The sequence below is a fragment of the Saccopteryx leptura genome, chromosome 9, assembly GCF_036850995.1.
Source record: "Saccopteryx leptura isolate mSacLep1 chromosome 9, mSacLep1_pri_phased_curated, whole genome shotgun sequence".
Taxonomy (NCBI): domain Eukaryota; kingdom Metazoa; phylum Chordata; class Mammalia; order Chiroptera; family Emballonuridae; genus Saccopteryx; species Saccopteryx leptura.
In genome coordinates, this window is record NC_089511.1 from 91,311,510 (window position 1) to 91,335,413 (window position 23,904).

General features: G+C 50.4%; 1 protein-coding gene across 1 annotated transcript; it reads left to right on the top strand.

The window, feature by feature from the left end:
* The first annotated feature begins 431 nt into the window (after window positions 1–431).
* Window positions 432–23,059, top strand: C9H10orf71 (chromosome 9 C10orf71 homolog). Its single transcript, XM_066348929.1, has 3 exons — window positions 432–737; window positions 14,543–14,645; window positions 18,012–23,059. Exon 3 carries the CDS (start codon window positions 18,157–18,159, stop codon window positions 22,432–22,434), a length of 4,278 nt encoding a protein of 1,425 aa, XP_066205026.1. The 5' UTR covers window positions 432–737; window positions 14,543–14,645; window positions 18,012–18,156; the 3' UTR covers window positions 22,435–23,059.
* Window positions 23,060–23,904: the final 845 nt, after the last annotated feature.

The following is a 23,904-nucleotide window of genomic DNA, read 5'->3' on the forward strand; positions in this document are numbered from 1 at the left end:
AGCCTGCAGCTGGGCGTGTTATTTTGCTCCAAAAGCACAACAGAGCGCAGTGCCTTCCTCGAGGAATGCAGCCCGCGGCCTCCAGCCCGATGATGAGAGGAGCTATTTCTGCCCTGGGACATCACCGGGCCTCTGAGAGCTGGTTCCCAGGCACATGCTTTCCATGTTTTTACTGTTTCCCTAAACAAATGTTTTCCTTTGCACCTTGGGATTATTTTTATTCAAATTGAGGGTACTGGGATCACTTTAGAAATCACTGTGGACGGGAGTTGGGATCGCCTTCAACGGCCTGGCTAAGCAGCCAGCAGTTTCTCACTCCCCAAAGTTATCTGTTACCCATGACTGATCTGGATGTAAAAATAGCTGCTGAGGCTGTTTGTTTAATCTGACTGTTACTCGACACCACGCGGGTGTTGCAGTGCACTGTTTTCTCCTGCCCCACCGAGGACACCATTTGGTTCCCCTGGCTGAGTCTCTATTTAGGTACGCTTCGTGAACTCCCAGTGTCCAGCCAGTCCCTCCCTGGTTGCTGATTTTCCTCAGGTGGGCAGGTCTACAAATAAAAAGAAGTTTGGGTCTGGAGTCCCGTCTCTGGGCAGCCCAGCTAGCAAAGGAAGTTTTGGCTGCTGGGCAGAACTGGGCGGCTGGAAATGTCAGGATTCTCCCCCATTCCTGGGGGCGCCTGAGAAACAAGCAGCAGGACGCACGGGGCACGCAGGACGCGCAGGGCGTGGAAGGTAGGACACACACACTCTGGTTTCTTAGCGTGGGCAGGGAGGCACAGCTGCCCAGGCAGGGAGGTGTGCTCTGGGCCCCAGTGTGGGTGTCAGGGACGGAGTGAATGCTGGGCTGCGGTGCCATGCAGGGTGGTGTGAGTGCTGAGGGGCGCGTCAGGACTGCGTGTCTCAGGGTGCTGGGTGTGCAGTGGGTGTGAGATGGCTGTGTGAGCCACAGGGGCATGTTGTACAGAGTACAGGGGTAGACTCGTGTGACTCCATCCTTACGTGCATCTGCCAGGGCACTCTGCTCCCACATTCCAGTGGGTGCGCCCCAGTCATCGTGTTGCCAAATGTGGGCGACCCCACAGTCACAACTTCTATGGCAGGAGGCTGACTCATTGTGTCCTCCAGCACTGGGCCAGGCAGAGTCCGACCAGCCGAAACAAAGGAGACAACTGGTCATGTATGTTCTGGCCCATGGGCTCTGAGAGCATGAGTGTCCTCACTGTGGGCCCACCAGACTGCCTGTCCCCTGCACCCTGGAGGACCTAACCAGACTTTCACACAGCGGGCCTGGCCAAATCTAAAACCGTATCTTTATTTTTTTCTTGTGGGGAAGAATTGAACACTGAGAATAACAATGCTGATTATGTGTAAAAAGCTAGATAGCCTTTAAAAAATTATCATTTAGCACTTTAAAACACAATCATGGGTATTGATAATGGAGGAGGCTATATTTGCGGGGGCAGGGGCTACATTGGAAATTTTTGTATTTTTCACCCAGTGGCTCAATTTTGCTATGAACTTAAAACTGCTCTAGAAAATTAAGGCTATTAAAAGACAAAAAAACCCCTAAATCATGGACCATTACTTCAATACATTTAACTCAATTTTAATAAACTCTATTTGAAATATTTTTAAAAACCTATAAGCATAGAAAACCTAGCGAGTAGATTAAACAAATCTTTGTGTAAATAAAGTCAGGGCCCTGGTGGGTTGGCTCAGCAGCAGAGCGTCGGCCCAGTGTATGGAAGTCTCAGGTTCGATTCCCGGCCAGGGCACACAGGAGAAGCGCCCATCTGCTTCTCCACCCCTCCCCCTCTCCTTCCTCTCTGTCTCTCTCTTCCCCTCCAGCAGCCAAGGCTCCATTGGAGCAAAGTAGACCCGGGCTCTGAGGATGGCTCCATGGCCTCTGCCTCAAGTGCTAGAATGGCTCCAGCCACAATGGAGCAACAGCCCAGATGGGCAGAGCATCGCCCCCTGGTGGGCATGCTGGGTGGATCCCGGTCCAGCGCAGGCAGAGTCTGTCTGACTGCCTCCCCGCTTCTAACTTCAGAAAAATACAAAATAAATATATAAATAAAGTCGGATTTTCAAGCATTCAGGTTCCCTTTACAACAGTGGTTGGTACACCACAGCCTGATTTTGCAAATAAAGTTTTATTGGCACACTGCTGTAGTTGTTCATTTACATACTGTCTGTGGCTACCATAGCCCAGGCCATATGACCAGCAAAAATGAAAAGATGTATTACTCAGCCCTTTACAGAAACATTTGCTGGTCCCTGCTATACAAGATCATTCCTTGAAGTGTGTCAATTTGGTACCAACACACACATTCACACATACACATATAAATATATACACACATACACACGCAATGCATATGCAAACATACATACACACAATGCACGTGCACACATGCATACGCACACATACACACATACAATGAAAGTTCTGGCAGTTGAAACAGCAGACCCCTCAGGACTGGAGGCTGGTTCTGCAGCCCCCAGCTCTCCCTGAGCCAGGTTTTTCAGCCTGGTGGTACAGGAAGTGTTCGGCTTGCCACTAGGGGGTTGGCGTTGCTGGGGAGTGTGGCCTGGGCTCAGCGGGGCCGATTATGCTTATCAGGACAATTTATAAATAGATACCTCCAGGTGACCCGAGTCCCGCGTGCATCTGCCCCTGAGTCTTTAGGAGGGAAACAGTTGTGCCTGTTCTTTGGTGACCAGAAACTGACTGGGGTGGCAGAAACTGTGCCTGCTAAGAGGGAAAGGGGCTGGTGGAATGCTGGGTTCAAAGGGGCTTGGGTCCCTTAGAAACTGGGGGACAGAGGTGTGTGGAGGAGACAGGGAAGGTCAGAGAGAGCCACAGATCCTCAGAAGTGTCTTGTTATTTTCCACTTGTTTTTCCCGACCCTAAGGAAACCCTAGAGACCCTTACAGAAAGGGGAAACCCCATGTCTGGAAATAGCCCTATTGCTCCCACCCGTGCCAGAAATCTCAGTCCTGAACCCTGCCTGCCAGTTGAGTCAGGGCCGGGCTGTCTTCCTCGTGTGTCTTGGGCTTTCACTTCGTCTGTCCAGGGTTACCGCAGAGACACAGAGGCTTTAGGAGAAGGTGGCCCTCATGGAGACACACAGAGCTGGCACTTCCCAACAGGCTGCTGTGAGTCTCAGCTTTATTTCCATTTGAGGGTTTAAACCACATTTCACCAAATTCAGCCAACCCATGCCCCAGTACTCAATCTTACATTTCATTCAGTTAGTTGGGAAAACCCCAAACACCTCTTAGTTTCTACTTGTTTCCCAGGGATTGCATGACTCAAGCTGGTGAGAGTGGATGGAGAGGGCAGGACAAGGTCAAGACGCACGGGATAAGACCCAAAAATTAAGTACGTGGAGCATGGCTGAGACGTGTCATCCCCACCATAAGTCATAGGTATCATTCTAGAACATTCCCTGGAGGGGCCACATGCGTAAGGCCTGGCCTCCTGCATGGAGGTGGAGGCAGAGCAGGTTCTCAGCTGACCTTGGTTCCCTGGTGAAGACTGTTTGCTGTGAAGTGCATTCCCTTGGCAGCCTGGGGCATCAGCCCTGTCCTGGGCAGCCTCATCACCTGCAGCACCACCAGCTTATCCCCTCACCTGGAGCTGTCTGCTCCTCTCTGAGCCTGGTCAGGCCTGGAGGCCACAGAGGTCAAGGGTTCAGCATTCAGAAACATCACTCACCCTTGGTGTGTTCACCATTTTCATGAGGGCAGTTGCTGGCTGTGTTACCCGCATGTGTAAAGTGCTTCTGCGGATTGCTTGGTTCTGCTGTCGAGGTTATCCAGCGTGGCAGCTCTCAGGCTGCCCTTCACGATGTGGCACTGCCCGTCTGGGGACTGGAAATGGTGTGTGCCACTACGTGCTCTTCACACAGGAGCTCACTGAAAGTACATAGCCATCCTGGTGGCACGTTAGGACTGCCGTGGCGGATACTGGACTCCTTCCTTGCCCTGTCTGCTTCAAAAACCCAAGGTCTTTAGTGTGAAACCTTCCAATTTCCAAGTCTCTTGTAAGTCTCTTCTGGGCTCTTGACAATTCCTCACCTCCACCCAGGGAGGGAGGTATGGTTGCAGGTGCAAGGACGCAGAGGCTCAGAGAGGTAAAGTGACTTGAGGTGACACAGGACCAGGGGAGAGGAGTGCTGGTCTGACTTTCGATCTCCTGCTTTTCCCACCACCCTCTGGCTGGTGCTCGCGCTGAACCCAGCAGGTTGTTTGTGTACAGACAGTTGGAACTCTCTCACTCGACCTTTAAGCAACCTCAGGGAGACCTCTCTCCTTCCATTTCCTGGCCCTGAAGCTTGCACTGACCTCTGCCTGGTCTCCCCTCACAGGCCATCAGCCTTGGAGAGGGTAGAGTTTCTGATTCATCTCTGTGCCCCATTCACTCACGGCCTGCCCAGAGCCAAGCCTAGAGAAAGGCAGACACAGTCCAAACCACAGGGGTTGACAACCATAAGACCCAGTGGCCTGAGAGCCTCTGACCTATTAATAAAAGCTCCCAGAAACAGAACACCTCCCATCACACAAGGCCCAGGGCAGTGATACCTCAAGTGTGGTCCCCAAACAGCATCTTCAGCACCCCCAGTGCCCTTCCCCACTGCCTGACCTCAGAGAGTGGGCCTCTCTGAGTGGGGTCCACTGTGCTGAAAAGGCCCTGGGGCCTTCTGAGAGGTAAGGACAAACCTCAGAGCAGGAGGGCTCCCTCATTTTTCTTAGACATAGTGGAGCTGATCTTTCCCATCAACTTGACTCATTATTTTAGATAACCTTGTCTATTGGAAGAGCATCAGTTTTAATTTTTAGAAGGATAACCTGAGTTGCCATGTCTGGATTCTTTCTCTTGCCTCTGTGAAGCATTCCTTAGGGAAACTGAAGACAAGACCAGCTGGATACTGATACGCATGTGCGCGCGCATGTGCGTGTGTGTGTGTGTGTGTGTGTGTGTGTGCGCGCGCGCGTGCACGCGCAGGATGTTTAGAAATTCCCATGACTGCCCCTATCCCAGAGACTCTTCCCTTCCTGGCCATCCAGGGGTCAGGAAGATGGTGCCCTCCAGGACCCTCCCTACAGGACAGCTAGGTCCAACAAGCGCCTCCTCTGGCTTCACTAAAAGCAAATGCTCCCTGGTGGGCAGCGGTGGACTATGGGAGATGGTAGAGAAGGTGCTAAGAGAAAGGCTGCCACACCCCTTTACCCTGCAGGGGCACTAGTGCAGAGGGAGAATCTCCACACCCGGTGCCCCTCTTGGCCTTGGCAGCATAGGAAGGGCAGAGGCGTATAAACTGGAGACCAGGGTCTGAATCACAACTCTGCTGCTCTCTGGCTGTGAGACCTTAAGCAAGTTCTCTGATCCTCAACTGCTTTGCCTTAGATTTCTTTAGCATAGCTCCACCTAACTTGCCCAGAGATTGTGCCCCTTGAACAAGATTGTGGATATAATATTGAAGGTCCATTATAATTGAAAAAAAATTTTTAATTAAAAAAAATAAAGATCTTGGCAAGTAGTAGGAACTGGATGAACAGGACATGTCTGGAAGCATGCAGCAGGGTGCTGATGCTCAGGGAGGGCCATTCAACGCTGCCTCTCTGACTGCTGCCCAGCCCCGTGGCAGTAGTGTACAGATGGAGGAGCTGGGTCCAGACAGTGAGGAGAGCTCTGCAGCACCCCTGCCTTCCTGTGGTTCCAGGAGCCCTTCTGGAACCTCCTCTCTCTGCCCCAGCCAAGGACACCCCAGGGCTGCTTTCAAGGTATGTCCTTCCCAGAGACTAAAGATAGGATAGTTGCTGAGGGACAACCCACTCCTAACAAAATCAAGTGCCTCTTTCTCTGGGAGCCTGTGAAGGGGCCTTCTCTAGGGCCAAGTCTCTCCAAGGTGGAGTCGAGGCCATCAGTTACAGTTATCGCTACACCCACTTTGTAATCCACAGGGGCCCGTGAGCACCCGGCTCCTGGGCTTGCCTCCCATCAGCCTGGGTTACAAAAGCAAGATTAAGGCTCAGACTAATTGAGTGACTTGCCCAAAGTCTGTCTGATTTCATACCTCTTAACCAGATAGCCTTCAGGGAGGTGTAAGGCGGGCTTTCATGTTCTTTGCAACCAATTTATGGATTCCCAAGCATAATGGGGTGCAGGAAATGAAAGGACATTTTGTGTTCACAGTTCTTAAGATTAGCTCCAAGGAGGCCTGAGGTGATGAACAGGAGTGTGTGGACCACAGGGTGGCCAGGGGTAGGGAGGTGCTAAGCAGAGGTTCTCAACCTGAAACAGGCATTCAGAAGCTCCTGGAGGCCCTTTGTGAATACAGGTTTAGGGACCCTCTCCTCTCCAGCAACTCCAGTTTCGAGCTCCACACCACAAGCTATTAAATTTCTCATGACTCTAGGTTCCCCCTCTGTAAAGAACAAGAGTACTTTGTACTTTACAGGTTGTTGCAAACATGAATTACATAATAATAAATATGGATTAATAATACTGGAGGATATAAAATGTTTATCTTATGCCAGACTCTCAGTAAAAGGTGATTTCTCTTATTCATTTATTCATTCATCTAACAAATGAATGACCCTGTACTGGGCCCAGGCCCTGTGTGGGAATTGAGGACCCAACACTGAAGCAGAAAGGTAAGACATGGTCCATGGGCCCACTGCCCTGATGCCTCCTCCCATCTCCTAGGGGAGTCGGGTGAGACCATGTCAGTCACTATGTCGGGGGCTCGGGTCACCGTTTCTCAGTCCAAGTGAAAACCCAGCATCACTACAAATCAGGCGGCAGCAGCAGAGCCACAGCAGGAACATCTGAAGTTAACAGTTCTTTCAAACCTCCTGCAGATCATAACTCGTTATTGGATGCCAAAATCACTTACTAAATTGCAAATAGGTTTTTTAAATGAAGGAAAGAATAGAATAGAATAGAATAGAATAGAATAGAATAGAATAGAATAGAATAGAATAGAATAGAATAGAATAGAAACCAGACAGTACAAATAAGCAGAGTACTTTTTCTCCATGAATTTTCCATCTATATATAAATGTATGTATAAGCTGAGCGTGTGCTGTGCTGTGATGTAAATATATTTCTTATGGTGTATTGAGGGAAAACCAAACAGGTATGAAACTTGTGCTCTGGAAAGACAAGCATTCCCCTGGCAGCCCAGCAGCTGGCAGGGGATGCACAGGGCTGCACAGCCAGGGCTCACATTCAGGTGTCCCCTGGCTGGAGGATGCCCCAGGAACTGGTGAACTAAGTGACTCTGAGTATCTGGAGACTACTGGGCATTGGTTGCCCCCAGGAACCAATTGCACAATAATTTCTGCAGGCTTCTCCAGTCTGGGGAGCAGCCCACCCAGGGGATAGAAGCAGAGTCGAGGTTCCTATTTTGTAGGTATAAGTAGGGGTTCAGGTGCTTGCCCAAGAGGATGCTGCCTTGGCACCAGGACTTCACCCAGGTCCCAGCTCTTTATACTGTCCAGAATCTAGGGCAAGATGTTCTGGGAAATGTGGAAGGGATAGAGAAAGGAAGGAAGGAAGGAAGGGAGGGAGGGAGGGAGGAAAAGGGGAAGGGGAAGGGAAAGGGGAGGGGAAGGGGAAGGGGAAGAGAAAGGGACAGGGAAGGGGAAGGGAAAGGGAAAGGGAAAGGGAAGGGAAAGGGAAGGGAAGGGGAAGGGGAAAAGGAAGTGGAAGGAAAAGGGAAAGGGAAGGAAAAGGAAAGGGAAAGGAAAGGGAAGAGAAAGGGAAGGGGAAGCAGAAGGGAAAGGGAAGAAAAGGGGAAAGGGAAGGGAAGGGAAGGGAAAGGGAAAGGGAAAGGGAAGGGAAAAGGAAAGGGAAGGGAAAGGGAAAGGGAAGGGAAAGAGAAGGGGAAGTGGAAGGGAAAGGGAAAGGAAAATGAAAGGAAAAGGGAAGGGGAAGCAGAAGGGAAGGGAAAGAAAAAGGGAAAGGGAAAGGGAAGGGAAAGAGAAAGGGAAAGGGAAGGGAAAGAGAAAGAGAAGGGAAAGGGAAAGGAAAGGGAAGGGAAAGTGAAAGTAAAGGGAAAGAGAAAGAAAAAAGGAAGGGAAAGGGAAAGGGAAGAGAAAGCAAAAGGGAAGGGAAAGGGAAGGGAAAGGGGAAGCAGAAGGGAAAGGGAAGGGGAAGTGGAAGGGAAAGGGAAAGGAAAGGGAAGGGAAAGCAAAAGGGAAGGGAAAGGGAAGGGAAAGGGGAAGCAGAAGGGAAAGGGAAGGGGAAGGGAAAGGGGAAGGGGAAAGGGAAAGGGAAGGGAAGGGGAAGGGGACAGGAAGGAAAGGAACAAATAATGTTCCAGAGGCTGAGCTAATGCTCTCTACTTAATTCCATAACAACAGTTCTCAAGCAGGGGTGATTTTTCCCCAGGGGACTTTGGCCCTTGGACCTTGGGTTGGGTCTCACGAGGAAGTCAAAAGGTCAAAAGGCTGAGCAGCTGCCTGTCTGTCCCCTTTTGTGCCCCAGCTTTTTACCTCTGAGAAAATTTCCCTCTGACCCCCACCCCCTGGGTAGGGGCCTGTGAATGGCACTCCCCAGGCTGGTGGCCTGAGCAGGTGAGGGTAGCCTGTTTGGGTCAGCCCCTTTCTGCCCCTGCTTTACTTTTGATGCCAGTGTACTTGTTCCTGGAAAGGTAAACTGGGCACCTCTGAGCCCACAAAGCACAGAGGGCCCCTTGTCCAAGAGGCCTCTGGCCACTTAGGCTGTTGGTAGAATAGGGTCAGAAAGCTGGGCAGTGTCAGGCCAGAGCTCCTCCTGAGAGAAGGAAGCATCCAGAGCTAGTGCAGGCTGAAGTCCAGTTCCTATGTCCCCAGGAGCTCTAAGAACTGTTCCCCACAATTCCTGGCTGCCAGAAATGGTCAGAAGTGGCAGGAAGACGTGACACTGAGGCTCTGTGGAGTGAGACCACTGCCCAAGTATCTATCAGAGCCAGTGCAAGTGCATCGCAGGAGGGCCTCTGTGTGCACCGCATCCCAACTCCGCACTGGATGCCGGGTCAGTAGCAGGAAACACATTAGTACTACAAAACAGGGCCTTTGCGCCAGAGAGCAAGTTGTAAACATGCTCAGCCATCTGTGCTCACGTCTCCAAGCCTTACTTATTCTCCTTTGTCCTGCTTCAGGATCCCCCCGGCTGTGTTATGCCAGGTGCCTGCACCTTCCTGTCCTGGGCAGGGTGCAGTTGGGTCCGTGCCAGCCTCTGTTGTGCTGGCTCCCTGTCTCCTCCTCGCAGACACAGCCCCAGGTCTGGGCAATGTTCAGAGGCTCCTGAGGAAGCGGCCCACCTAGGCATAGCAGCCCAGATTGGCAACCCAGGCCAGACGTGGGAATGAGGCTGGACTGAACCCCCAGAAGAAAGTGTAGCTGTTCCTGAGCTGTCTCCCAAGGGCAGGAGAACACCCACAGCAACCATGACTACACTAATAGCCACCTAGCAAGCCTCGCTAGCCCAGGCAGGTGGGCTCCTTCAGCAGCATTCCCTGGTCTGTCCTAGATTCCCACATGCACCGCTCATGAGAGACTCAAGAAGCCTCAGTTTCCTCACCTGTAAAGTGGGAAGAGAGGCCTACCCCTGCTGAGTGTTAGCAAGGAACGAGTGAGCACACTGCGTGCAATGGGAGGGCTGAGCCTGCCCTCTCACAGACCCGCCATACGTGTCTGCCTGCCTCTCCTGAAGGACCTCCTGAGAAAGTCAAGGTGCCACTTTATGGTTCAGCTCCAGGACGTTGTCCCTGAAACAGCAAGCAGAGAGGCTGTTGGCAATTGCACAGAGAGGTCAAGAGCTTGGCCCAAGACTGACCAACAGGGCACGGGTCCAGGGCAAGGCCTGAGGTGGGGTGGGGTGGTGGAGATCGCATGTGGGACCTCTGCATGTCCACTGGCTAGAGTAGACCATCTGCCAGTTTACTATACTGAACAGCTCAAGGCATGCCCGAGACAATTACTCAAAAAAACACCCAGAAAAGGAGTGAGAGAAATCAATTCCAATTTGTTAAGGCCTTCTGAGTTTGATAAAGCCAACCCCTGTCTCTCCTGGCTTCCTGCTTTCCCTTTACGAGGAAGTGAAAACACCATTCAATTAAGGTAATTAAATTCACCCAAAGAGCTTGGGCTCAAAAACCACACTCCAGGCAAGTGGTCAAACCCAGCAGCAAAGCAAACCCAATGGCTTCCTGTGCAGAGACCGCCAGGCCAAGAGGAGAACTGAATTGCCGTCTTAAGGGCTCGTGAGCATCCCTACCAGCTCTGCAATGGCCACTGGGCCAACCTCAATGAGTGGGCAGGACCGGTATTTACCAGCCTGGTTATCAGTCCCACTCCTGTGATTGTCATGAAAAATTGAGCTAAGAAATTGTTGGGACATGAATAGAAATGAGAGCCAGCCTTTCTTCTACCTCTCCTCACCTATCTTCAATTCTCCCTTGCACGCTGGCCCATGAGCCCATGACACAGCCTTGCATGCCTGAGCCCATGACCACAGAGTTTTATCCTGAAGAAGGCACACAGGGTGGCCCAGAGATTCCCAGTGCCAGTCCCAGTTCTCTTCCTTGTGTACTGTGCAATGTCACGGTCCAGCCACGACGAGTCTATTACGGGGTCTTCGAACGGGAAAAGGTATGGAATTGAATAAATGATAAACAGGGACTTAAAGATATATATATATGGGTTCAGGAGGACGCCACGGCAAACAGTCTCTACTGTTCCTTAGCCGTAACACCCCCACCCCACCCCCACCCCACCCCACCCCACCCTACCTAACCCCCACTCCCACTCCCAGAAGCACATCCACTTTTATGCATAGAAAAAAATGTGGTCCATCAGCAATTCAATTAAGTTTCTAAGGTCACTCAAAGACATCCCCCCCCCCCACCATCCAAATCTACTTTACACTAATAAGAAACTAGCTTCCAGCCTCCTCCGGAGAACATGGGTGAGACAAATGAGAATCAGGTGTAGCTCTTTGTTAACTAGGCAGGTGAGGTGGGCGTTGGGCCCAGCACCTCTGTCCAGATTGCAAAAATACCCTGTTTATTTATTCGGTCCCCAACAGTGCAACATTAAGCAATATTTCACATTTCTCTGTGTTTTTATTTCTCCCCCTAAAAAATGGTGACAAGAATACCTGGTCACCTCATCTCATAGGGGTCATGAGAGTTAAACAAGGTAATAGACGCTGACATGTGTCCTAAACAGCAAGGTGACGCACAAACGTAAACCATCCCTGCATGGACTCACTGTATCATCTCTTCTGACTGTGATCCAACCTGAGTCCTAAAAGTTGGTGAGGCCCGCAAGACACCAAATAAAAAACCCATGTCCAGTGAAATTTGAATTTTAGAGAAACAATGAATATCTATTTTTGATTTCAGTATGTGGTGCTTAGCTTTATAGGTAACTCTGACCAATAAAAAGTATACTCAAATATTGCGTGGGGCACATACTGAGAGAGTGTTCATTGATGGGAACCGTTCTCTCCTCTTTCTGAGGCTCCATTATGTCATGTCAGAAATGAAGTTGATGGTGCCCATCCACATGGATGATTACTGTGCCAGAGCTGGGGCCTCCTGCAGTCACCACTCAGGACTCTGGTCCCATGGGCCTGTCCCACCTCCTCATTCATGGAGCTTGGATGAGTGGCTATATAGAGAGATCTTGATAAGGGCCCCTAGGGGGTGATATGGACAAGTCCCTTCTCCTTGCCACTCCCTGTCCTTACAACCTGGCACAGACCAATAGAGCCAGGGCTGTGTGACCTCTCAGGACTACGCTGGCTGCTGGCCAGTAGCCTCGGGGTAGATGAAGAGAATGTAGGCAGCAGAGCTTTCAGCGTTCCGTTTGTGTACTGCACACGTGCAGCAATCCTGTCATCACATCCTTGCAAGGGCAGCTGAGAGCATGGACAAGTGACCACCATGCACCAGGCACCCTGTTCATCAAAAATAAACAAGGCTGGGAACCTTATTCTCAGGAGCTCAAAGGCTTGTTGGAAAAAGATTCTTTAAAAAGTGGAATAAAGCAATACAAGTGATTTTTTAAAATAAATATTCTATAAGGAATAGGAGAACTGAGTGGTCAGCAGTTGGTGACCACAGACCAGAGAAAGACCTTCTAGACAGAGAGACTACCACTCCAAAGAGCCATGCAGTGACCCACCTGGGCATGTAGCTCCCTCATGGAAGGTGGGGGAGTGTGGGGAGACACAAAGTTTATCCCAGTCCATGACAGTTCAACAGCATCATGCAACATGACATGGAAAACAGCATTACGTGAGAAGACATTTTGAAAGAGTTAGCAATTTCATTGCTCATCACAAGAAAAAGCTGACTCATTGGGCTGGTCACTGAGATTTGGTTTGTTTGACATACTCTGATTCAAACGGATGACACTGGCCCTGAGAAGACAGATGAATCAGATGGGGGAAGGCATGGAGGAGAAGGAGAAGGAAAAGTCATCGATTCTTGGGATCCCAAGAGAGAAATGGCTGTGGGAAGGTCATAGCTTCTGTTTAAACTGTGTGAGCTTGTAGAGCTGTGAGACACAGGCGTGAAGCTCTCTAGTGGGCCATTGGAGATTGGGCCTGGAACCCACATGGGTGCGACTGCTCCCCATGACCACAGGTGTGGGTAAAATTGTCCCTGTGGAGACCGTAGGTGGGGAAGAGCAGAGGATCAGGGACTGGGAGCAGAGGAGATACCACCATGTAGGAGAGGAGGATAAGAGACTGAACATCCAACATCCAGGCAGGCCAGGGAGAAGACAATGCATCCCATATGTCGAGGTAGGATAGCTTCTCGGGAAGCTAGTGGCCAACGATCTTGATTACAGCTCAGAAATAAAGTCAGATGATGAGCAAAGATGACCTGTTGTAAGGACAAGTGGGGGAGGGGGGACTAAAGGCAGAGCAAAATTTGTTAAGGAAATGATGGGAGGTGAGGAGGAGAGGTAGCATTTAAGAGAGCAAACTATTTTGAAAGCCATAGACATAAATAGAAACTTACCATGCTATGGTTACATATTCATTTTTGTTTGTGTATTAATTAGTGCATATTCCAAGACTTTGTTTATAACAAGGTTCAGCAATACACAGTTTTCCTTCATTTATGTCACCTGAGGGGAAACCACAGCCTTTTACCTGAAAAGTGCTCTATGAGCCAGAATTTTCACCAATTTGGTTTTGCTTCCTTCAAATGGCCCAAAGCAGTGAGCAAGAAAGTTCTGTGCTGACCTCTGAAAAATGTACCTCAGCAGCAGTGAGAGCGAGTCCATAAGCCTCTAAGCACACATAGGTTCCCTAAATGCTCACAAATAAAAAGCCACCACACCCTTCCAACCCCATCTCGTCATCACGCATGCTAGATGCAGACTGCTGTTCCTCTCGCCCCTAAACTAGACCTGCACAGAACCTCGGACAGGGGAGTGGGCGCACTGCTCAGTGACACAAACAGGTTGTTCCAAAGTTCCAAATGGCCTGGAGACCCAAGGCCAGAGGTCCTCCTCAGTAGAATTTTTTCTTCTTCCTTGTTCCTTTTCTGGGTCTTGTTTTGCCCAGTGTCACCACGCACATTTGTTCAGGTTCTGTGTTGGTATGTCAGCTATACAGAGGCCAGTAAGGCACCCTGTCTGGGTTTAAAGAATTTTCTTTCTACTTGAGAGTAAGAAGCAATCATCAATTTCTAACACGTATGGTGTAGGGTGATGGTATACAGCAATGGAAAAGGTAAACCCAGCTGTTGTGCAGACATGAAGGAGGGCCTGGGAGTCAGGAATGGGCTACTGAATGGTGGGGACATCAGGCACCTTCGTGAGTCTCTGGCAAAACGTACTCCACAAATTGAGTTGCTATGCTTATTAATATTATTAATAAACTTCTGTGAACTGGAAGCACACCCAGGAGCTGCAGTGTGAGGAAGATCCTATGGGAGCCCCGAGAGTCTCCCTTTAAGATGCACAGTTGATTTATTTTAATTAGTTTGGGCTTCATTCTCAGCACTCTTAAAATCCTCCTGGGCAGCTTTTTGATTCTTTTAGCTGTCAAAACAGATAGGCAAGCCTCCTGCCAACAATAAATCGAACATGGTGTTACAGCCTGATGAGTGGATATAAGTCCAGCTTCTCTGATTTCCTTTATTGCAAAACCTGAGCTATTAATTCACATGGGAAAGAAAGGGGCCTCTGGTCAGATCTGACTAGCAAAAACAGTTCATGACTGGGCCAATTGTATTAGAAATCCCAAAGGCTTGCACACAGGTTCCTGAAGATTTCTTAGACCATAGACAAATTAACGAATGTTTGAAGGAATGAAATTGGCCCCATATGGGTTTTCACCAAAAATTACTACACTTGGAATTTTGTTGAGTTCAAGTATGGACTAAAAAAATAAAATGAAATGAAAGCCAAGTGTATTACTGATATATTGATGTTTCAGAGTATCTTTTGCACCGAACATGTGCTTTTCCCTTTGGTCAGTCGGGTTCTACTAAAATTATTTTTCCTCTTTTTCCTAGATGGGCAATGATGACAGTAAACATAAGCATGAAAAGAAGTTTTACAACTACAGATCCTAAAACCCAGCACAGCAGGCACCAGCATCCCCCGCTGCTGTAACAGGTATGGAGCCACCAGCTCAGGGGCCAGCATCTGGAAACACCTCTAGTGGTTAGTAGGGGACTGTTAGTATGAGGACAACCTAATGATCATCCCCTCTGACCCAGATAAATCAAATCAGAACTGAGAAAATAAAGCTACCAATAGGGACATCTCTCTCTTTCCCCTGGGCAGAAGGGACGTGGTCATTTTCCGAATACTTTAAACACCATTGCACATCCTTAATTACTCCATGAAATGATGACTCAGACCCAAGATCTGCTAGGGTTCTTTGGCCACACAAAACAGAAACACGTACTGGACAAATTAAATAGAAATGGGTTAGTATTCAAAGAAAATCGGAGACCTTGTAGATGCAGGGTAAAAAGTTGTAATCCCAGGCAGGGAAAAGGCCAACACAGAACTCTGACACTACAAAGGCACCTGAGTGTGTTGCGATCCTTGTGTCACTTCAAACCAAATGCACAATGGACTTAACCTGGGTCTCACATCATCCGCTGGTTCAGGGAGGTCTCAGCAGGCACCTTGACTTTCAACCCCACCAAGACTAAACACCATAGAGAGAGGAATTTCTCCAAAAGGTATAGTGTTTTCACTCAGAGAAAGGAGATAGAAGCTGAATGTTCAAACGAGGTAACAAATACCTGCTAATCGTAGTGGGTATTTAATTGGCTGAGGGTGTTTATTTAACGCTAAGATTCTAAATTTAGATCTCCAACTATCTTATTTTCATCTGAATGTGGAAGTGTAGAAACCCCCGTATTCTTGAGTTCAGTTATGGCTCAGAGTCAAAACCTCAGCATTCAGAACACCAGAAGATGCCCTGGTTATATCGGTAGGACCTCAAGGGGCCAAAAATTTGATTTAAAGTGACTAAAGACATGAAGGTCCCCCAGCCCACAACATAACACAAATTCGAGAGGACAGTGGATCTAGCACAGGTTCATGGCTCAGCAGGGCTATGGAGGACCCAGGACTGTTCTCCCGTCCACACTGCCCCCTTCATCAAAATCATGGCTCAGCCCTCAAATTGCAAAGTGAATGCCTCCATGTCATGAGTTGAATTGTATCTCCCAAAACTAATATGTTGGAGTACTCACCCCCAGTACCTCAGAATGAGCTCTTTGGAAGGAGAGAATAGGGAGTTATTGTTTCATGGATACAGTTTAGTTTTACAAGATCAAAAATTTCTAGAGATATATGGTGGTAATATTTGCTCAATGATATGAATGTATGTAACACTTCTGAACTGTGTACTTAAAAATGGTTAAGATGGTAAATTTTATATTGTGTTCATTTTAGCCCAATTTTAAAACAGAGAAGATGGCCCTGGCCAGTTGGCTTAGTGGTAGAGCATTGGCTCCGTGTGTGGAGTCCCAGTTAGGGCACACAGGAGAGGTGACTATCTGCTTATCCACCCCTCCTTCTCCCCTTTCTCTCTCTCTCTTCTCTTCCCACAGCCATGGCTCAATTGGTTTGAGAGAGTTGGCCTCAGGTGCTGAGGATGGCTCCATGGGCCTCCGCCTCAGGTGCTAAAGAATGACTCTGTTGCTGACCAATGGAGCAATGGCTCAAAATGGGCAGAGCATCGCCCCTAGTGGGTTTGCCGGGTGGACTCCAGTTGGGGCACGGCGCATGTGGGAGTCTGTCTCTGCCTCCCCTTCTCTCACTAAAAATAAATAAATAAATTTAAAAATAATAAAACAGAAGAAGAGGTGGTAATGAAGAGGCTGTAACAGAGGTCTAGGCAAAATTAGGATGCGGAGTACACAGTCCTCCCGCAGCCCAGGGCAAGGGCAAGCAGGCTCCCCCTTCCGTAGAGCTCCTGCCGGCATCTCCCATTAGTCACAGCCCAGGGCAAGGTAGAGAGTGAGGGGAGCCCAGGAGATGTGAGCTCCAGAGAACAGTGCCTTCTTAGGGTGGTCATGGGACAAGGGCAATCAGCGAACAGATGGCCGTATGGCTCCTAAATCCCTGGTTCTTACAGTCTAACGATGGACTGCAACAAAGAAGTAATTTTAACTTTAGATTGTGCTACATGCAATGAAGAAAATAAATAAACCAGTCACTGTGAGAAAGAGTGAGGAGGCAGTACCACATGGAATGCCAGAGGAGATCTCCCTGAAAAAAATGACACATCCAAATTTTAGGCACTTTCTGAGTCAGTGTTTTCCAAAGGGACAAAAGTCATAGGGTGTGGAACTGCACAGCCATGCACCACTTAACGATGGGATACAGTCTGCGAAATGGGTCATGAGGCAAGTGCCTTATGCAGACATCATAGGGGGCATTTACACAAACCTAGATGGAGTCTACTGCACACCCACACTAAGCAGGATAGCCTATTTCTTCTAGACTACAAGCCTATACAACATGTTACTTTACAAAACAACATGAGATTAAATCAAGCACAAGAGAAAACAATGCAATCTAAAAACTCCACACACGCGAGATGTGCAAGGCTGCTGCTGGCATAACCCGGCACACCATTTTACAGTGAACTATTGTTTTCACAAGTAGAAAGAGTATACACTAAAATAACAATAGAAAGTATAGCGTGGTAAATACATAAACCAGTAAGAGTCATTTATCATCATCGAGTATTATGCACTATACACAAATGTGTGTGCTACACGTTCATACAGCTGGCGGCGCAGTAGATTTGTGGATGCCAGCATCATCACACACGCGTGATCAATGCGTTGTGCCATGACACTGATGGCTACAACTTCACTTAGTGATAGGAACTTTTTAGCTCCATTGTAATCTTGTGGGACCACCATCATACAGAGGTCAGCCAAAGGAGGCCTGCAGTTGTATGTATGAACAATAACACAATAATCAATCAATAAAAATACAAGAGTAAACCGTGTTGCGTGTACACACAATTGTAAGCCTACCTTTGCCTGCCTGGATATGCAGTCAGGCATTGGCCAAAATGTCATTGCAGAGAGACATACTTTAAGGAACTGTTTCATGCCATTGTGGGGACTGGCGAGCCTGGCACCTGCAGGGCAGGCCAGTAGTCTGGACACCCATGGAGTTGATGTAGCAGCACCAGTTCAAAGCTAGATGTAGAATTCTTTCTTCCTCCGAGATTCTCAGTCTTTTGGATGTGACCCACCCACATTATAAAGGGCCATCTGCTTTACTTAAAGTCTGTTAATTTGCATGTTAATGACATCTAAAGAAAATACCTTCAAAGCAACATCTAGACTGGCATTTGGCCAAAAACTGGGCACCAGGGCCTAGCCCAGGTTGACCCATAAAACTATTGCAAGCACCATTACCCACCTGGACTCATGTGTGGCTCTTTTACAGAGCTGCTGAGTTGGATATCCTGTTCATACCCTGTTCTTCCTTTTTCAGAAAAAAGAAATTTCCACTCCTCAATTGCATCTGGATCAACGACAATCTCTAACTTTGTGGGAACAGGGCTATCTCTAACCCTTCCAGAATCATCCCCCAGAGGCGGTCCCTGACTGACCAGGGACAGGCTTCCCAGGGGCAGACAATGCAAGGGAGTAAGAAATGCCCGGACGGGCTCAGCGACTCCTCAAGCATCGGCAGTGTGCTGGATGATGCGGACAGGGAGGTGAGCAGCCTCACGGACCGGGCGTTCCGGAGTCTGTGCATCTCGGAAGACACGTCCTTCAGTGACTCTGACCTGGCCCTGTCCCCAGACATCACCCGCCAGGTGTTTGGGAACCTGCATCAAGGCACAGTGAGCCATACCCACAGGAAAAGTGGCTTCTGGAGTCAGTTACCATCACAAGGCACAGAGCATGCAGGCTGGGCGGCCACGTTACAACAGCTGCCCAAATACGTCCAAGGAGAGGAAAAGTATCCCAAAAGCAGCCCCCCACTGACACCAGCCCAGAGCAGACTGGAGGTGTCGGTTTCTGGCCTGAGAAGCAGCAACAAACCTGTTTCCAAGGTGTCTTCACTGATTAAATCTTTTGACAGGACTGAGGGCCAACCGTGCAATAGTGGGCCTCCCATGAGCAAGCCTCCAGCAATCAAAACCCCCCCCAAGTTTGCTCCTCTTCCAGAAAGTGGTGTCAATTTCTGTTTTGATTCTGCCTTTTTGACTGTCAGAAGGGTGCCTGCAGAAGTCTCCAGCACCCATCAGAATAGCCACCAGCCCGGTAGGAAGCATGGAGAGCAGGAGTCCCCCACGAACCCTGAAATGGCTTGTCAGGGCTCCACTAGCTTCCTCTCAACACCTGAGAATGTGGCCAGCTCCCTGGAGTCCAAGTTCCCCTCTGCACCCCGCAAACCAGCCATGGGGGAGCCTGGCAGGAGCGAGGAGTGGGCTCGCAAAGGCACTTTTCTTCACAGTGAAAACAGTGCCTTCGAGTCATGGAGCACACACCAACCACGGCTGCGTGAGAGAAAGGGCCCTGCGGAGGCTATCCCTGAGAGCAAGTCACCCAGTCACTATGAAGGTGCAGCCTTGCGAAGAGAGTCCCAGGCCTCCAAGCGCAAAGTCTCTCCCAGCCAGCTCCGGGCCAGCTGTGGTCAAGACGAGAGCAAGCTGACGGCAGGTACTCTCTCCACATCTGGACCCTGGAGATCTAGGGACCCAGAAGGTCAGGTGTTCCCTATGGAGGAAAAGGCTGCCAGCTCAAAACCTGAACTACAGGTAAGGTCCACCCAGCCCCCATGGAGGAAACCAAAGACTCACAAAGGAGGCAAAGAATGTGTACAAGATGCTTCAGAAGAGACGCAGGCCAGCAGTAGAGGCCTGGTCTCACAGACAAAGCACAACGCCCAGGGGCAGTTTCCAGAAAATGACACTCTTGGCAATGCTGTGGACCCCAGTGACTGTTATGATCCTCCTTTTAACATCAGCAAGCTTCTGACCCCCATCATACCCACTAAGCATATCCTAGATTCATCCAACAGTCCACCAAGAGAGGACCCCTTGGTATCCTCAGGACAGCTGAATGGATACCAAGAGAAGGAGCCCAGTGAGTGTCCGTCTCGAAACAGCTACAAATCGAAGGCCCCTAGCCTGCTGTTCAACCTCAAGGATGTTCGAAAGCGTGTGAAGAGCATGTACAGCCCCTCGCCGCTCTTAAAGGGCCTCGATGAGAAAACCAGAGGTAAGCAAGAACCCGTGAGCAATGGTATTGTTCTTCCCAATGGGCTTGAGGAAAGCCCCCCAAATGAGTTATCTAAGGAGAGAGCAGCTGACACACCTCTGTCTCACAACAGTACCCAGAAGGACCCAAAAGATGATCCTGGTACAACCTCTTCAGACAACTACCTAACCCGTAGCTCACCCTCAGCTATCTCCAAACCCCCCTTTTGTGTCAGTGGGGAGGCTGCCGACAAGGACAGCTATGAGAAGGATGCCACCAATGAGGATTCTGACCTAGGTGCTGCCAGCTACACCTGGTCTTCAGTCTCCAGGGAGTGCCGCCCCAGGACGCGTCTGTCCCTGAAGCTCTGCAGCAGAGAGCCAGTGGTGGGGAGAGCTGCAGAGCAACAGAAGACCCCCAGCCTAGAAAATGGGTTCTCAAGATCCATCTCCCAAGAGACAGAACCCGAGAGGGAGGCGGGACTTCAGAATCCAAACTGCCACCAGAAATTCTCCCCGGGGCCCCTTTCTCCTGAGGAGGAAGATGTGTTTTACAGTGACAGTCAGTCTGATTTTATGCCGGGCCTCAAAAACAAGGCCAAATTCAGCACTAGCTCTTCAGATCAGTCCTTTGCCTCGTTTGAGGATCCGCAGAAGACGTGGCTCACTGAGGGCCAGCAGGAAGACACTAGGGACGGCGTGATTTCGGGTGACCATCAGAAGGAGGAGGAGGTGATGGGGAAAGATGAGCTCCAGCACTGTGCCTTCAGGAATGGGCTCATAGGCATGAAGGAGTGCAGCGAGAAGGAGATGTTGCGAGAAGACAGGAAGCGAGTGTCTGGAGGGAGACACAGGAAGCCGTGGAGGGAGGGGGCCAGTGTCAGAGGGGCTGGGACCGAGGGGAGCAAGGGTGCAGCCGTTTCACATACCACAGACCTCACCCCCTCACCGTCCTCCACTTCAAACAGGCACATACTGTTTGCAATCAAGGACAACACCCTCAGGGTCACCCCTGTGATAAAACCCATTATGCTGCCCCTCCTGAGAGCTTTGTCTTCAGAGGACATGCCGGGCAGTGGCCATAAAGAGGAAGAATTGCCAAGGCCAGAATTGGGTAAGGATGCTGGTCTCTGTGCCCCCAAGAGCCAGGAAATGCCCAGCACCCCAACACTGATAGACATGAGGGGCCCACACTTAAAGCTTGTGGCCCATAAGGGCATGGAGGATCATGAATGGGTGTCTGGTGTGGCCAGGATGGAGACAAAGGGGACTAATGTCTCATTTGTACCCCTTGTAGGAGAGGGTGAAGGGCTGAAGCCACTTCTAGATGCTGCATGGAAGGTAGTAGTGAGCGATGGCAGCAACAGTTCCTCAGACCAGTGGAAGCTGGAGGCTTCCAGGAGCATCCCCATGATCACTTTGCCCAAAACTGAGGCACACGACCGGCCACCCCTGCGACAGCTCAGAACCTCTTGGGAAGAGCAGACCCAAGATTTCAAAAGCCACTTTTTGTCTACCCCCACAGCAGGGCCCCCAGGCAGAAGACTGGCCCCTGGTGAGATGGCAGCTTCCCCCAACACCAGCTCTCTGGAGGAGAGCAGCGTGTATTCCCCAGCCGCCAGCAGTGTTTGGGATGATGTGTCCCAGGGCCCCAGTGAACTGGGTCTGATGCCAGGGGACCCTTCCCGCGCCAGCCCCTGGGCTAACCCCAGCCTAGCCAGGGGATCCCGGAGGGAGGACCTGACGCATGCTTTCTCGTGGGAAGCCAGCTCTGACCCCCAACTTGAGCCGTCGGCGGAAGACCTCAGGAGCCTCTCTCCACGAGGTTCGTTGCTGGATGTGGACACCAGCTCAGCAGTCTTTCCTGAAAAAGCAGAGCCTTCTGCACACCTAGACAGGGCAGCTGCCAAGCCACCGGCGGTCCCGCCCAAAACAGAGAAAGCTCTGCGGCGGGCAAAGAAGCTGGCAAGCAAGAGGAGAAAGACTGACCAGACGCAGGACATGCATGGCAAGCCCCAGGGGGAGAAGCTCTTCCTGGAAGACTCAGAGCATAGGCCCTTGTCGCCCAGAGAGAGACTGCTGGCTAGGTTCCCCGCGGTCCGCTCCCTGCCCCCTCCCGTGCACCGCCACTCAGTGTCCACCTTCTCAGAGCCAGTAAGGAGGCAGCCTGGGGAGCCCCAGTCCCTTGTACCCCTGCTCCCTTACCCTACTACCCAGAAGGTCCTCCAAGACCCCCAATCTGGAGAGTACTTTGTCTTCAACCTGCCGCTTCAGGTGAAAATGAAGACCTTCTATGACCCAGAGACTGGCAAATATGTCAAGGTCTCCATCCCAGCCTCTGAAGAGGGCTGCCCTGAGCCACCTCTGCTGGACGCACTTGCCGCCCCCTACATGCTGTACCCCGGCATCCGGCCCCTGCCCGCAGCCACTGTGATGCCGATCCGCTGTTCCTCTCAGCTCTCTGCCCCCACCTTTCTAAGGCAGGGCCCTGACACCACTGAGGTAGCCCACCTGGGGCCCCAGGGCACCCACGATGCTGACCTGCAGCCAGCCCTTGGGCTTCGTGGTGACCCAGCTCAGCACGCTGGGAGCCCCGGCTCCGGTGAGCCGCCCCGGACCCCAGAGGAGGAGGGGGCAGACACTCCCAGCCTGGGCATTATCTCTACCAATGATTTAGAGGACTTTGCCACAGAAGGAATTTCTTGAGAATTACAGCAAACTAACACCCCTACGCCTGCCACCAATAAACCCAGAAGAGCTTACTCCCCCTCCCCCATAACAATTACTTATACACACACATACACCACACATACTTAGTAATTTAAGATCCTTAATGTCAGTCTCAAAGGATGTGGGGCTCTTGAAAACACTCCATCTCAAGGGTACCTCCAGGGCTCCCCTCCCTGGGAGGGCAGGGCTTGCATGACCCCGTCTCTTCCAAGCCCCTTCCCAGACCCCAATCTTCTTCTCTTCTTTTCCCTTCCTCTCTTTCCTCCTCTGGCCCTGCCACTAGGGTGGATCTTCCCTGACTCTTCAAGGCTGTTCTGCTTCAGCTCCCAATCCACACCTTCTCAGGGGTGGGCTGAGGCACCCAGAAACACTATGCAGACCCCGCCAGGCAAGCAGACCCCCCAGCACACCTCTTCTAGGTCAGATATGCCAGCAAATGCTACTTCACCCTCTCACTCAGCTCAGGTGGAAATGGCTGAGGATCCATACAATGCAATCTTGCAGAGATGTTCATTTGATTAGAATGGGTTTTCTTTACTACGAAAATGTTCTTCTAAAAGCTATTTTCTGATAAAGAAAAGGCTATCTTTTAAAAAGTGAAGCCAGTTTGCAGATGCGGTTCTGTCATTGAACTCCTGTCTCTTCTGTGGACAGGGGTGGGTCTCAGCTGGTGACTGAGGGACCACGTGCCCTCCAGGCCTTCCGATCCAGCCTGTGGGCCATGCAGGGCGTGCCCATCTGAATGGGGCAGCAGCCACACCACTGCCTCCGGTCCTGGTGTCCAGCCTCAATCCTTGAACACCTGTCTGCGTCTTCTCGGGGCCAGGACCTCCACTATTGCTGGGAGGCAAAGATGAGCAGGACCCACAACAACCATTGAGAGTGACCCTAGTCAAGCCCCCATTGTCCTGATTTAGTGACCAGGAGCTATGCTCTGTGCTCACAAGAAAATTTTATTTGGGGATTTGGAGAAAAGGATCTGAGTCAACTCAAAAGAACAGAGTGCAGGAAACCTCTTGGCACCTGCGAGAGCACTGTGGGCCTACGAGGAGATGCCCACTGCAGGCGGCCATTCTGGGAGGGTGGCCGAGCCAGTCCTCATGGGCTATCCCTGGGAGCTTTGCTGAAGCCTCCTCATGCTTCTGATGGGGGCAAGATGGAGAAAAAGTGCCTCCCTCTTCATTTAGAAGGGAAGCTATGGAGGGGACCACACAAAATGCATTGTCCTTGAGGGCTTTTTTAATTTTTGTGTTTGGGGTTTTTGGAGGGGTTACACAGAGGCCATTTCCAGGCTGGGAAGATGGGGAGGTACCCACTCAGCATGAACCCTGGGGGCATGCACATATTCCAAGTTTGTGATTTGGATTCAGGATTCTATACTCATTTCTTTTCCTCCAACAAATGTGGCCACCCCTTAATGTCATCGAGAAATGATCACACTAACCC